Raw genomic sequence first — 14,928 nt, 5'->3', positions numbered from 1 at the left:
GAAAGAGCCACAGAGTTTGGTTGGTGCCACTGGGCAGTTTGAGGGAGTGGATTGCTCCCAGATTGCTGTCTGTAGGCTGCTGCCTGTCTCTGGCCTCATCTGACCCAGATTCAGCAGCTGAGCTCCTTTCAAACAGGAGTCTGGGAAACCTGCACGAGCACACCTTGGCTCTCTTGAAGACCTTTGCAAGCAAGTGCCTATTTAGATAGTGCCAGAAGCCTCGGTGTGACACATCTATTGCTGGGGAAGCTCCTCAGAGACAGCAGCTTCCTGCATACAGACTGGGCTGACTAACCCAGCAAATAACTGAAGGCCTAGAGAGACCAGTGCAGCAAGTTATTTTCTTCACCAAATTCTATCACATTCTCAGTTTAGGAGAGGTATAATATCAGAACCAACTAAATACCCAAAAGTTAACCTGGCAATATCATGAAAATAATAATTCATGGCTTTCTGTGGGGTCTTGCCTAGTCTGCCAGAACAGGAAGAGTAATGCTTGAACCTTTACCAGTGCTACACCAACGAGACCAAATGAGAAAGAGATGTATGTGACCTCATGGCTTATTTCAATTTAATTTCAGTGCAGTAAGAATGCAGTGAAACCTGCATAGGAAATCCCAAGAGAATGTGGTTATAAATGATGATGCAATAGGCTGGAACTGTATTATCCTGTAATGCCACTATTACATCCACATTAATCCAGTTTCCATTTACAAATTTTCAGGAAAAGGATAGCCAGAGAATCATAGAATCAGCTGGGTTGGAAAAGACCTCCAAGATAATCCAGTTCAACCCTGCCATGGTTACTAGACCATGGCACTAAGTGCCACATCCAGTCTCAGCTTGAAAACCTCCAGGGATGGGGAATCCACCACCTCCCTGGGCAGCACATTCCAATGTCTGAGCACTCTCTCTGTAAAAAATCTCTTCCTAATCTCCAACCTAACCCTCCCCTGGCAGAGCTTGAGTCTGTGCTCTCTTGTCCTGCTGCTGGTTGCCTGGGAGAAGAGACCAACCCCCACCTGACTGTGCAAGACCAGCACTTGGCCTTGTTAAGCCTCAACTTGGGCTTCTTTAGCTAAGAAGTGCATCATGCAGTAAGTACAGTGTAAGGTATCGTTCCCATTAACATGTTTTTGAACAAGTAACAAAGTTGGTATTGAATGTAAAAGCTCATTAGTGGGCTAAATACCTACCTTAATTAGTGGAGTTCTGCCAAAGAAGAATCCAAAAATGTAAGCAGCAATATCATTGCAGATAACACTTGAAATTGGAACCAGAAACCTATGGAAAGACATGGAAAGTTTCATGGAGAAGAAGAAAAGCTGCCTGAACCCAAACACAGGACAGAAATTAAATCAGCAGCATTTCTTTCTGGGAAATCTTTCTGTAGTATTTAGAAGGAATTATGGGTCTGAATGTGTTCACCTCTGTCCCCCATGAGCAGCATATTCAGCTATACTGATTTTAGTCTTCAGCCAAACAAGACCATTACAGACACACGTCAGTCCAAGTTAAAACACTATTTGAAACATGAGCAGGCTGATTTTTTCCTATTGGGCTTGAACACTGGGACCACAGTTAAGAAGAAATCAACAGCTATAAACATGTTAACATTTTTGGTAACATCAAAAGAAGCAAATTCTTTGACAAGTTTAAATGAGAGCTAAGTTTAAAAAAAATAGTTTTCCTTTTTTTTTCTCCTCTTGTCAGTTTGGAGCAGCCTGTGTTAGCTTTAAGTGTCCTCTGCCTGCAGACTGCAGCTGAATTTGTTATTCAAGCCTGTTAAGCTCTTTTTCCCCTCCCCCTTTTCAAAGCAGAGATATATTAATGAGCTCAAAGTCAGATTTTGTGACCATCTGCCAAAGTGCCTATCACCAGTGGCAATAAGCAATAGTGTGCTAGCAAGACAACTAGATGCAGCTTTTGGCACATGAACATGACCACTCTGAAAAGCATTTGTTTGTACAAACTTTGTCAAAGGCTTTGGGTTTTCTTTTTACCTCTAAGTATGACTTGTCTGCAATAATCTCCTCATCAGGAGAAGAAAAAGGAGAACACACAGGATTATGTCCTTGAAAAAACACAAACCGTCTTCCATGTGCTTTTTCCTTCTTCTTCAACTTGAAATTTACCCTGTCCCTCAAGAAGAGGAGGTCAGGCAAACACACCCACTCTTTGAGGAGTGGTTTGAAGTAAGCAAGTTGACCTGCATTGCCAGAACTCCATGTATCACAAAATGGTACACTAAGATGACCCAACACTAACTAAGATTAAAACTCTTAAAATACTTTGAGTAATCTGAATTGATTTGAACAGGGAAGGTGGCCAGGTTGGGGGTTTCATAGGAAGTGATCTGAGCAAAGTGAAGCTCCTAAGTAATTGATAAAGAATTGCTGGAGATTCATCCATTCAGCAAAATGCTGTGGAAACTATTTCACCAAGCATGCAATCAATTCTGTTCCTTGCAAGGAAATGAAGTGCTTGTTCAAAATCATCATACTTGTATCTGTCAGTCTAGTTAAAGGTTTCTGCTTCATCTCATCCCTCCCAGTTCCTCAGACTCCCCTTCTAGACTAATGCTCCTTTACCTGTTCCCACAGTTATTCCCTACTAGCTCCACGTAAAAGAACCAACCTTTCAATGCAATACAGTTACAAATCAGTTTATTGCTGTCCCCTTACCAGATCATGCCTTCAAAGAGATTTTGGATGACAAGATGAGATTGAGTTACAGTGATCAGCAAAGTGACATGAGTCCATGCGAACTGTTAACAATGCAACAACACAACAGTTAGTGAAAACACCGACCCAAACACCTTGGTAAATCCTGGGGTGTCAGCTAGAGGAGCTACTTAGGAGCTCAGAGGGAAGAGCAGCTGTAGGGGAATGCAGGAGATGTGTGCATACAGTATATCACAAGTCAGCTGCCTTTCTGAAGCAAGACTGAAACTTTGAGGTTTCCCCATCACTTACCTCCACCCAGAATGTTTTAACATGGGGTTTAACATCTGATTTAGTGAGACACAGACCTTCAGCATGAAAGCAGCAAAGGAATGTAAGCGATGTGATATTCTGTATATACATATAACAGAGGTGTTAGAGCTGTAACAGTAAAATGGCAATGAATGACTCATGGAAGAGTCATGTTACACAGGTGTGGGATCCCTCGTAACAGAAAACTGATGGAACATGAAGGTTCTCAGGATTAGCAAAAAGAATGTTAGTTTTTAAGTGCATGGTCATTTCAACAGTCATTCTCCTGTATGTACTTGGTGTTCAATCTGTAGCACCAGTGTACAATCAAGTAGTTTCGAAACAGTTTTCCAGCAAAGATCCTACAGTAGATTTTTCTTTTGCAAACACTTTCAAATCAAGAACTGCTAGTTTTCCCATGATACACCAAATTTAAGCACTCTAAATGTCTGGACCATTTAATGCCCTGCTTAAGTCTCTTCTCACAGGTATTTCCCTGTGGCAGACAGACTCCAGATCAGACAGCTCAAGGAGGCTGAAAGAGGCTGCAAGAAATGACTAAAGGTTTCTGAAATCATTACCTGTGGTTAATTATAGCAGCTCTGCAGCAAAAATTCTTAGTAGCATTTGTTCAGTGATATGGGAACATCACCTAAACCCAATGGCTACCCTGTTAGAACCACAGGATGGTTTGGGTTGGAAGGGACCTTAAAGATCAGCTAATCCCCACCTCCCACCAGGGGCAGGGACACCTTGCACTAGCCCAGGCTGCTCAGGGCCCTGAACACTCCACTCCCAGGGCTGGGACAGATTCTCCTTGTCTATCCAAACTCTGTGCTGCCATACAGTGGGTACATGGCTTCCCTCTGTCTTGCTGCAATTCTTAGGTAACCAAACTTGAATGTTTTCTGGGCAGACATCAAGTCTCATGACTGACATCACTTTTTTTTTTCACCTTCTTTCCAGAAGAGTGAAAAAAATACAATGGAAAATGAATAGGTTTACTTTGTGCCAATCTGAAGATGAGGAGGGGTTTTTTGCAGGTTAGAAGATCAAGACTACCTGTCCTAGAAAAGCTGCATCTCCCTGTCAGCTAAGCTCTCCCTCAAACAGGGTACATTATTTTTTTGAGAAAAAGACTTTTTTTACATGTTCATACAGAGCACAGTTAAGTCCTAGCCTAGAATTAGGGATCCTCAATGGTAAAGTGCTACCTAAAGCAGTGTAGAAACAGAAGGGTTAACTGCACCCCCAGAGTTTTAGGAAATCTTTCAGGTTGTGCAATGCCCTGATTGCTCAAGTGCTTTAAGGACAAGAGCTGTGATGTATTACTGTTTCCCTGTGGCTTCTAATCATTCCAGTGTAGACGTGGGAATGAGGGTGGTGTCAGTGGAGTGTTTGGGGTTTGTTTTGGGGGTTCTGTTTGATTGTTTTTACCCTGGAATGTTCCAGAATTCATTTTCAACCTATAACATATATCTAATAAAAAGGTTCATGGTCTTGATTAGCTGCTATGCTGTTTATTAGGTGGATAAATGTGAGAGATGTGAGACAAATGTTTCTTTTACTAGATCGATGATTTACTGAGACACGGCAGAGCAGAAGACCAGAACAACTGAAGTGTCACAGAATAAATCTTCCACATAGGGGTTAAGATCAAATTTCCTTTGTAGTACTTGAGTGGGGCCTCAACAAAGGAACACTTGATTCACAAGAACCACTTCCCACACTTGGCTCAGCTGTTTGGCTTCAGAGCTGGGAGGGAGATGCACGTCCCTTTCTCCAGGAATCTCTTTCATATCAGCCTGTCACTAAGGGAAACATCTCATGCTGTACATGCACAAGCCTCACTAAGGACATCCTGCACTGATTGAAAGGCCACAGCCCATGATGTGATGATACCAATCTGCAAGGTGAACGGATCCTGAGCAGTCCAACACCACTTGATTTCACGTTACTGCCAGCTTAAGCACTTTTCCCACACCCATTTTCCAAGCTCTTTTATGAACACAGGGACATGACTGTTTCTAGTGACATTCACAACGTGAGTGACCACAGCAAAGTGGGTAATACACACCATGTAAAACTGCAGACGATAATGTTTCTTCACTAAACTCAAAACAAACATGCAGAATCCTGCAAAACAAAGCAAGTGTAGTTTGTACCATCTGACAGTCAATGACACTGAACTGTGACATACCAGTAATTCTCCTCCTATGAAGCAGTTTCTAGTCCCCCTGCTGCCGGGACCATTTGCTTAGATGAGTTAAGTGCACATATAGAATACTTCTCATGTAAGACCAGGATTTAGTTACGACAGATTTAGCAAACATGAGTGAAGAGAAGCCACCTCAGGACACACAAGGTCCCATCATGAGTAACAGTTTTTAGGGGAGGAGATCATCACTGTTAAAAACTACTCAAAAAACAGGTTGACAAACTGGTTTTGAATAATTAACAGGAAAAAAAAAACCCAAAAAACCAGCTTGCCTCTCTCCCCCAGACAGGCATAAGGACACATGCAACACAAGTGTGAGGTGCAGGTGTTTGAGAATTCAAGTTCTGGCTGGCTAAGAGAGCATCTTTTCTCTCCTAGGGTAATTTCCTGGGCCAGCAGGGCTCAGAGGCCCTCAAAGGACCCTGAACCCTGGGGACAGCCACCAGTGACCCACCAATCCCAATGCACCAAGGGGCTGTGCTAGCTCTGCCTCCTCCTTTTGCTCATGACTGGCTTGTCTCATCTCCCCCTGGTTTCCTCAAGCCAAAGCCAGCTGAGAAAGGTCAAGTCCTGCAAAGTTAGTTTCAGGCTTGTGATCTAAACACTGACTAGAATTTTACTCTGCTTTAGAAGACAGAGAACAGTAAACAGTTCATCATCAAGATTAGTTTTCTCAGTACACTTTATGAGTATTTGTCTCCTGTCCCTTAATCTGAATCTTCATTTGATTTAAGTTTAGGCCAAAGTAATAGCAACTGCATTGCTGAAAACACTGTATTACAGTCTCACAAAGCAATATCCCACAAGACACAGCTTGTGTCTCTTCTGCCTGGAGAAGAGGCTTTCTTTTGACAGGGAGGAAATCTAACCATGAGCCAAATATCTGAATACCTTGCAGAACAAAAACAACACTCAGGCATTTTGACTAAGCAGTTCAAATATACTAGTAAATCCTGTCACTGTAGGCCTAGCAGAACATTGCACAATAAAGGATCAGCCCAGCACAGCAGTTACACACACAAAAGTCATCTCCACTGACTGCAGAAAGTGTTTGTGTGCTCAGGGACTGAGTCCCAGTTTGCCAACTTCTCTTGAGGGCTCTTAGCTCAACTTTCTCAACACCATCTACTTCTTTAGGCTGCTCTTTTCTTCCTGGTGAATGCAAAATGTGTATTCATCTTCCCACAGGAAAAAATGGAGCTGCAAACACCTAATTTCCTTGAGCATGAAGAGGAAAAACAAACTGAAATTGCATAAACCTAAGAGCAATTATATATGGGGTTTTTTAATTAAGTAGAGAAATAAATGCAGCACAAAGTTCCTTCACCTTCGTGTTTTCCTACACTTACCTGTTAAATAGAGTGCAAAAGATATAAACCTGTGGTAACGGATGAGAAATTGGAGTTGTTCTCTTCTCTGCACAAACGTAGCAAAATAATCAGCTACAGTCTCTCCATAAAAGAAGTAGTTCACACACAGCAAAAAGTACCTGCAATGTGCAACAGCTCACAGTTATTTTAGCAAGATAATAGATACTTATGTGCAATTCTTAAAGCAAAAAAAAAAAAAACAAAAAAACAAAAAACCCAAGCAAAAAAGACTATACAAATTCAGTCTTATGTGTTGGTGTCTCCTCTTCCAAGCTAAGATTTGTAATTTATTTCTTCTAAAGCAACCCCACGAGAAAAACAAACACAGTTTGCAGACTGCAGTTGGAAAATTCTTTTCATCCTTAACATTGAATACTCCATACCTATTCAAGTCCTTTCCAAATATTCTAAGAGCAGAACAAGTATCTGCCATGGTCAGTAATGGCACAAGTAGATCTGTATGTTCTTTTCCTCTACCCTAATAAGGGCAGTGTGTGATTTCTGCCTTGGAAACACAGTAAAAAATACTTGCAGAGTGAATCTTTGAGGTTACGTGACAGGGAATCTGACATGAGGCTTGAGGATCTGAATGCAACTATACTTTGGATTACTGCACACAGTTCTGGGGCCCTCAACGTGAGAAGGACATGAAAGGATGATCTCTAAGGTCCACTCCAACCCCTAAAATTCTATGATCTACAAGTGTGCATAGCCAAAGAAACACCTGATGTGTATTACCTGAACTGCTTTGAATACCATTTCTTTTTTGGCTGTGAACCTTGCACAAGAAATAAACATTGCAGGTACCTTAAAGGTTCCTCTTCACACACACAGAGAATTTGAATAATTGCACACAAGTTCTAAATCCTGTCCAGGTGTGCACTTAATCACAGGACTGCATAATTACAGTGCTGAGGGATCTTCTCAAAGCTGGAAAATGAGGTTAGTTTTTCTGCCAAATTCTGAGTACCTCTGACATGCCCAGCTTGTACAGGGCTGGATAGAAATGGAGAATCAACTCTTCTTCTGAGTTCCAGGGGGAAAAATAAAGGGTTTTATTAGAGTCAGCATTATGGGAAGGTGTTGAACATATGTGGTCTCTCAGGTTTAGGAGATAATTCCTTTGACATGACCTATGTTGTGTTGCTTTGGTTTTGCATTGGGTTTGGTGTTTTAAGGAACTGAAATCTCTAGGTGATTCCCTGTGTCTTGTCACATTGTTTCTTCACTTGTAGAGGCAACTTTACTTTGCAATCATCCATGAAGGATTCTGCAGCCTTGCAACAACTTTTTAAAGGAGGACTTGTGCACTCTACCACTTTGTCTATGTTGGGAGTTGACCAATGTGGAGCTCAAAATAAACTCCTCTGCACTGCCACACTAGTTAACATCAAAGCTCCTTTCAGCCCAACATCTTGCCACAGATACTAAATATTAAGGCACTTTAATGAGATGAGAAAATCCTGTTAGCAGTTTAAACATCTACTGCATTTGCTAGTTAGTTAATGGGTTTAATGCTGTAAGATTATTGCTTGGTCAAGAAGTCTAAAAGACAAAGTGCAGGGTGGAGTGGAGGATGAGATGCATCAGTAACTCTTTCAGGTGAGAATTTTCAGGCCAGATCATAGAACCAGAGAATTTTAGGGGTTGGAATGGAGCTTAGAGATCCTCCAGCCCCAACCCCTGCCCTGGGCAGGGACACCTCCCACCACAGCAGGTTGCTCAAGGCTCAGCCAACCTGGCTGTGAACACTGCCAGGGTTGGGGCAACCACAGCCTCCCTGGGCAACCTGGGACAGGGTCTCACCACCCTCACAGGGAAAACTTCTGCCTAACATCTAACCTAAATTTCCCTCCTTCAATTTGTGCCCATTGCCCCTTGTCCTGTCCCTGCAGTTCCTAACACAGATCCCTCTGCAGCTTCCCTGGAGCCCCTTCAGCTCCTGGAAGGTGCTCTGAGGTCTCCACACAACCTTCTCTTCTCCAGCCTCAACAGCTCCAACTCCCTCAGCCTGTCCTCACAGGGGAGATGCTCCAGTGCTCTTAGCAACTTGGTGACCTCCTCTGGACTTGCTCCAACAGTTCCATGTCCTTCTCACATTGAGGCACCAGAACTGTGTGCAGTATTCCGGGTGGGTCTCACCAGAGCAGAGCAGAGGGGCAGAATCACCTCCCTTGACCTGCTGCCCACACTGCTGTGCATGCAGCCCAGGCCTGGGTTGGTTTCTGGGCTGAGCTCACACTGCAGCTCATGGGGAGCTTCTCACCCACCATCACCCCCGGGATAGTTTACACAAGCTTAATTCTGACTCAAAGCATATGCACCTTCAAATATGAATGTGGACACATCTACATATTTGTAACAAGTATAAAAGCTCTAAGAGGTAACAGGCCAACTGACTTGTCCAAGTTCACATGTGGAACAAAGCTACAGAATTCTGTATTAGAGACAGATGTCAAGTTTCATGTCCTCATATGACCCACAAAACTATCATTCCAGCACAACGGAATATGAATAAGATGAAGATTTATGTTTCACATCCCAACTTATTGATCTCCTTGCTTGCTACTCACCAGCTGAGGGATCTAAACCATGGTAGATCATACGAGTGGTAGACTCTGTAGCCAATGGTAATGATTTCATGGTAACACTTCACTTGGATGCTTAGGACCTAAAATAAGAGAAATAAAAAGCTATGTAAATGTGCTGCAGTTGTTGCTTCCAGGCAGTAAGTAGCACTGCAACCTGCATTAAGGGGACATGTTATTCTGAATGCAAATTCCACTCAAAAAACAGCTTCAAAGCAAATCCAAGGAAAACTAAAGCTCCATTTAAAACTGAAACAAATAAAATCTCCAAACCACTCTCCGTGAAGAGAAACAAACCACATTGGACTAGCTGCAAGAATGTACTTGTGAAACAAAGGAAGACTCTTGACACTGGAAGGAAGGTTCTTGACACTGACTCTCGGTGAGACCCTGTGCCAGGTTGCCCAGGGAGGCTGTGGCTGCCCCAACCCTGGCAGTGTTCACAGCCAGGTTGGCTGAGCCTTGAGCAGCCTGCTCTGGTGGGAGGTGTCCCTGCCCAGGGCAAGGGTTGGGGCTGGGTGATCTCTAAGCTCCATTCCAACCCCTAAAATTCTATGATCATATGATTCTGTGACTTTTCTGCATTAAAACAGTCTGACAGCAGCAGGTCAGCAGTGCCTCCTGTAAAGAAGGTTCTCCTGTGTCTTTTGGCTCAGTTTTATCTTTATGTTTGATTTGGGAAATATTTTCTAGACCCAATGGAAAAAACTGGCTGTGCAACACAGCTTGGACACTCAGGTCTTGCACTTGCAAGCATCTCATTAAAGGCAATTAGCATTGATGATTAGAGGCCAAGCTCATCTCACCCAGGTCTGAATGTCACACCCTCATCTTGTTTGCTGATCTCACTCCTTCAGTGCTTGCCTGTCTGGCAATACACCTTGTCATGTCTTTGGCCTTCACAGGCCTCTCCAGCTGCGCCAACCCACAGTCACCCAGCAGATCACCCTACCCACACGTGGTGTTGCCAAAGCCATGGGTGATCCCGTGCAGGGCAGGAGTGAGGCCCTGCCCACGCTGTTGGCTCGTGGCAGCATGCAAAGCTTGGCAGTGTTCTTTTCCTTTCTGCATTCATGCATAAATTGCAGCTTGCTCAATGTGTGACCACAGGTTAAAACAGGCTCACACCACCTCGGCAAGTTCATTTCGAAGCTCCTCTATCTTGTGCTCTTTCTTCTGCTTGGCCTAAGTTCTAAAATTCAATGTTCTATGCAAGAGCAACATGAAAGGTTTGCACCTTGAAGTGCGAAAGGGCATGGGAGGCCAAAGGCAAAGAAGTTTGTGCCTGTTGCCTGAGCAGCAGGCAAATCTAACACACATCTGCCAACTTTTTAGAGCAGTCTCAGGGCCTGTCCTGCAAACCTCACTGGATTACTCTTCCTTTTGCACAGAAGAATGTATTTAAACTTACCAAAAGCATAAGCATAAATGATCCCAGGTATATGATCAGAAAAAACCCAGAAATCATAGCTAGACTGAGAATTCCACGAATCCACCAATTTTTCCATCTATTAAAAAAAGAAAAAAAAAAGAAAAAAGATTTAAAAAAGCAAGCAGTTGTAAATGAAAATAAATGCCACTTCCTTTGCTAACTAGAGATTAAAGTGTACTAGAAACAGTGGGAGTTGCAGAAATTTTCGTGTCCAATCAAACACATAGCAAGAAACACAGAGTCAACCAACTATCCAATCAAACACGATACACAGTAAAAGAAATTAAAGTTGGCCACCTTCCTCCTTCCCCCGTGCTGCCTGCACCCTGCCAAATGTCACCTGGAATTCAGTGGCTCAACCCCATACTGAAGCTGCTGGGAAAATGCATCAGGACCCTCAAAAATACATCCTGTAATCAGCACAACTGATGAGGGCCCGGCCATGCAAAGCTTGTGGATGAAAGAAAAGGTGTCAGGTAAAAAGTATGTGATTCTTTGACTAACAGACACATAAAAACCCCAGACAGGTGATCACCAATTTTCCATAGTGGCAAAGCAGCTATTTTGCCAGGTAGCGGGTGATCTATTGAGAACTGCCCCGTGCTCTTGTGAGTCCTGGAACCAGGGCAGGAGAATATGTGACAATGGGGGAGATGGATCAAACTAGTTCTACTGTTTTGCCCTTGTAGACCTTTGCAGCTGTTTGTGGCTAACTAGGAAAAACATAATAATTTCTGTTATCATAGAATCATTTAGGCTGGAAAACACTTCCCAGATCATCAAGTCCAACCACCAACCCAGCACTGCTGAGTCCACCACTAAACCATGTCCTCAGGTGCCACATCTACATATCTTTTAAGTACCTCCAGGGATGGTGATTCCATCACTTCCTTGGACAGCTTATTCCAATGCTTAGAAACCTTTTCCCCAGAGAAAAGTTTCCTAATATCCAGCTTGGGTTAGTTTCTGGGCTAAGCTCACACTGCAGCTCATGGGGAGTTCCTCATCCATCATCACCCCCAAGTCTTTCTCCTCATTGCTGCTCTCAATGACTTCCCCACCCAACCTGTATGTGTACCCACCCCCTCTCCTAAGCTTGGATGTAGGAAATCAGTTTATTATAACCCCCAGGATTAGTTATTCTCTAATTCAAACCCAATGACTCTTCCTTAGCCCATTTTATTGCAATGCTCAGACTGAACAATGGCAAATGTTTATGTGAACTGTGTTTATACATGCAATGGGCAATCCACAAGCATATGCAAAAAAAATATTACACTGAAGGGGCTACCAAAGCATAAATAAATAAATAACACCCAGTAAAAATTGATCCTTGAATTGTCATGTCTATCTCATGAAATTTCAACCTGCAGCACCATTTATAAGGATTAAAACTACAACAGACTCTGTAGGAATTTCAGCCACCAGCTATTCCTTTTGAGAGCTGTTTGTTTTACTATACCTGGCAGACAAGCCTGATAAAGGCTTCTTGAGGATTTCTGGAGTGCTGTCTGTTGGTGGAGGAACATCAGGAACATCTGAATCACTTCTAAGATCCAATTCGCAAAGTCTTTCATCCAAATCCCCTTCCTAACACAAATAAATAAAGCAAATAATCATTAGCTATTGTGTCAGAAAACAGTATTCAGAGTCATAAATGTTACTTTAGGAACTGATGATCACAGAATCACAGAACTTTAGGGGTTGGAATGGAGCTTAGAGACCATCCAGCCCCAAGCCCTGCCCTGGGCAGGGACACCTCCCACCACAGCAGGTTGCTCAAGGCTCAGCCAACCTGGCTGTGAACACTGCCAGGGTTGGGGCAGCCACAGCCTCCCTGGGCAAAAAAAAAAAAAAAAATTAGCATCTTCATCACCTTCTAAAAGGCACCACTAGTGTACTAGTGAAACTGTAGATGTTGTAGGAGACAAATGTATGCCACTCAATGTTTCTGAGGTCAGTATTCCAATGTTGAGATATTACCTGCTGTGCTCAAGAAGCTTCACATTCTAGGCACCACTTTTTTCAAGGATATATGCTTCCAGGAATACTACAGCTGACACAGAGCATGTGAGCTTAACAGAAATCCCTAACACATTCCCTCACCTCTATCTCAAACTAACCTTTAATAGAATCAGTAGAAGAATCTTCTGGTGGTTTATTTGCACAATGAGAAAAGGTTGCTGGCACAGTTTCTACCGTGCCAGGACTTGAACCCTCTGGCTTGAAAAGAACAATCCAAAACCAAGCTGTGAAGTGGCCAAGTGTCCCATGGCTTAACAGAAATCCCTAACACATTCCCTCACCTCTATCTCAAACTAACCTTTAATAGAATCAGTAGAAGAATCTTCTGGTGGTTTATTTGCACAATGAGAAAAGGTTGCTGGCACAGTTTCTACCGTGCCAGGACTTGAACCCTCTGGCTTGAAAAGAACAATCCAAAACCAAGCTGTGAAGTGGCCAAGTGTCCCATGAACATAGTATTGAATAACTTCCTACGACTGCAAGACTGTAGTTGTTTCATCAGTACTCACCAGTGACTGCTCAGGAATACATCATCTAGACAGACTGTGTGTCTAACCCCAGTGCAAAACGGGCAGCACATATTTAGGTGACAATGCACAAATTGTCACCAGTGCTCAGAGCAGACTGTCAGCTCCCTCAGTTAAAGCAAACATGGCAAACACCACAGCTCCAGGGAGCTGAAGAGCTGCTCTCAGCCCTGGCACAGCAGCAGTGCAGAGAGCAGTGTCTAGCTCAGTGTCTAGCTCTCCTGAGACCTGAACTTCCTCCTGACCTCCCTGTCTTGCTTCACCTTCTTATAATCCCAAACAACTTCCAGCCTGCCCTGCTGCCTCAGGTTCATGGCTTCTTAACCGTTAAGTAACTCTGCTTGAAAACTTTCTTCTGTACAGATATATATATATCTGCTGGATACTGGCCCAGGTTGCCCAGGGAGGCTGGGGCTGCCCCAACCCTGGCAGTGTTCACAGCCAGGTTGGCTGAGCCTTGAGCAACCTGCTCTGGTGGGAGGTGTCCCTGCCCAGGGCAGGGGTTGGGGCTGGGTGATCTCCAAGCTCCATTCCAACCCCTAAATTTCTATGATTCTATATGTCTTTCTCCATCTCTCTCTCTTTCCAACTTCCTCATCTCAGTTTTCTCCTTAATCTGTTTACACAAATGAGAAACTTCTCCCTTTCTTTCCTACTTAACAACATTATTTTCCTTCCTTGTTTTGAGCATTTTGGTCACTTTGGCAGACAGCAGAGGAATATCCTCCCTCTCCATGCCTCGATGAGACACCACAGGATGAAGGTGCCTACAACTGCAGCCGCTGACTGTGTGCTTACCCAGTTTGTAGGCCAGGGCCTCTTCCAGGCAGCTACACTTCAGTGTAACCTCTGTGTCAGTGACTGCCCTCTGCAAACAATGCCGGGAGAAGATAAGGCTAGGCCAAGCCAAGGGCTGCCCAAAGCCAAGGGTCTGGGCAGGGGTGGCCGTGGAGGGGCCAAGGGGAGGGAGCTAACCATGGTGCTGCAGGAGGCCCCAACCTCAGACCCTTCCCCAGGCTCTGATCCCAGGAAAAACTTCCTTTCCACTATAAAAGTGGCTTCATCCTTTTAGAATCTGAGACAGTGAGATGGCACTAGACACAAACACACAGAAACTAGTGACAACAGGAACATTAAGCTTGAGTTTTTCTCATTCGCTTCATGTACCACACACACACATCCGAGAAGAAATTCATTTTACACCATTTACTTCTATCAAAAACATGATCAGTGCTTCCCTGTTCCTTGAAACCTCACAGCTGAATAATTATTAGACACTGTCTATAAGTAATACAAGTAAAAAGAACAAATAAGCTGTGCTCCAGACTTCAGGAATTCTGCACAACACCTGGAAAACCACACAAATAAATAATTATTGTGCCTGCAATCTTGTTATCCAGAGATGTTTCTCACAGTGTTGTACCATAGCTCAGGAAATCAACTCTAGATGTGACTGAGGGGATTGCAGCCCTCTCCCAAAGCCACGTTCCAGCTCCTGTGACCTGCACCAGAGTGCAGCAAACTGCTGTAGAGTCCTAGGAGACACCACTCGCTGCACAGATGATGGGCACTAATCCTGGAGCTAAGACCATGACTTAGCATCTTTAATATTAATCCCTGCTTGCAGAAGGCAGAGATGATCTCTCTTTTAAGCACTTAGAACTAAGAATACCCCCAGACTTTTTTTTCTTGTTCCATTTTGGTATTGCAGAAAATATTTCCATACTCAACTGGTGTTTAAGCAATTTAAATAAAGAAAAAAATCATACCTAGTTTTATCCCTCTGATCTTTA

At 43.5% G+C, this 14,928-nt stretch overlaps 1 protein-coding gene across 1 annotated transcript in view; it reads right to left on the bottom strand.

Moving 5' to 3' along the window:
* The window catches only part of CDS1 (CDP-diacylglycerol synthase (phosphatidate cytidylyltransferase) 1), a gene marked incomplete at its 5' end in the record, with an annotated part of 19,047 nt that extends 6,874 nt beyond the window's left edge, over positions 1 to 12,173 (bottom strand). The window contains 7 exons of the mRNA XM_009084463.1: positions 1,197 to 1,284; positions 2,685 to 2,767; positions 5,053 to 5,111; positions 6,543 to 6,682; positions 9,137 to 9,234; positions 10,563 to 10,659; positions 12,046 to 12,173. Coding sequence (XP_009082711.1) covers positions 1,197 to 1,284; positions 2,685 to 2,767; positions 5,053 to 5,111; positions 6,543 to 6,682; positions 9,137 to 9,234; positions 10,563 to 10,659; positions 12,046 to 12,173 — 693 coding nt within the window. The remainder of the gene's footprint in view (positions 1 to 1,196; positions 1,285 to 2,684; positions 2,768 to 5,052; positions 5,112 to 6,542; positions 6,683 to 9,136; positions 9,235 to 10,562; positions 10,660 to 12,045) is intronic.
* Positions 12,174 to 14,928: the final 2,755 nt, after the last annotated feature.

This window comes from Acanthisitta chloris, unplaced genomic scaffold (genome assembly GCF_000695815.1).
Source record: "Acanthisitta chloris isolate BGI_N310 unplaced genomic scaffold, ASM69581v1 scaffold13961, whole genome shotgun sequence".
NCBI lineage: Eukaryota > Metazoa > Chordata > Aves > Passeriformes > Acanthisittidae > Acanthisitta > Acanthisitta chloris.
Note: the sequence above shows the minus strand (reverse complement) of the source record. Positions and strands in the feature narration are given on the sequence as shown.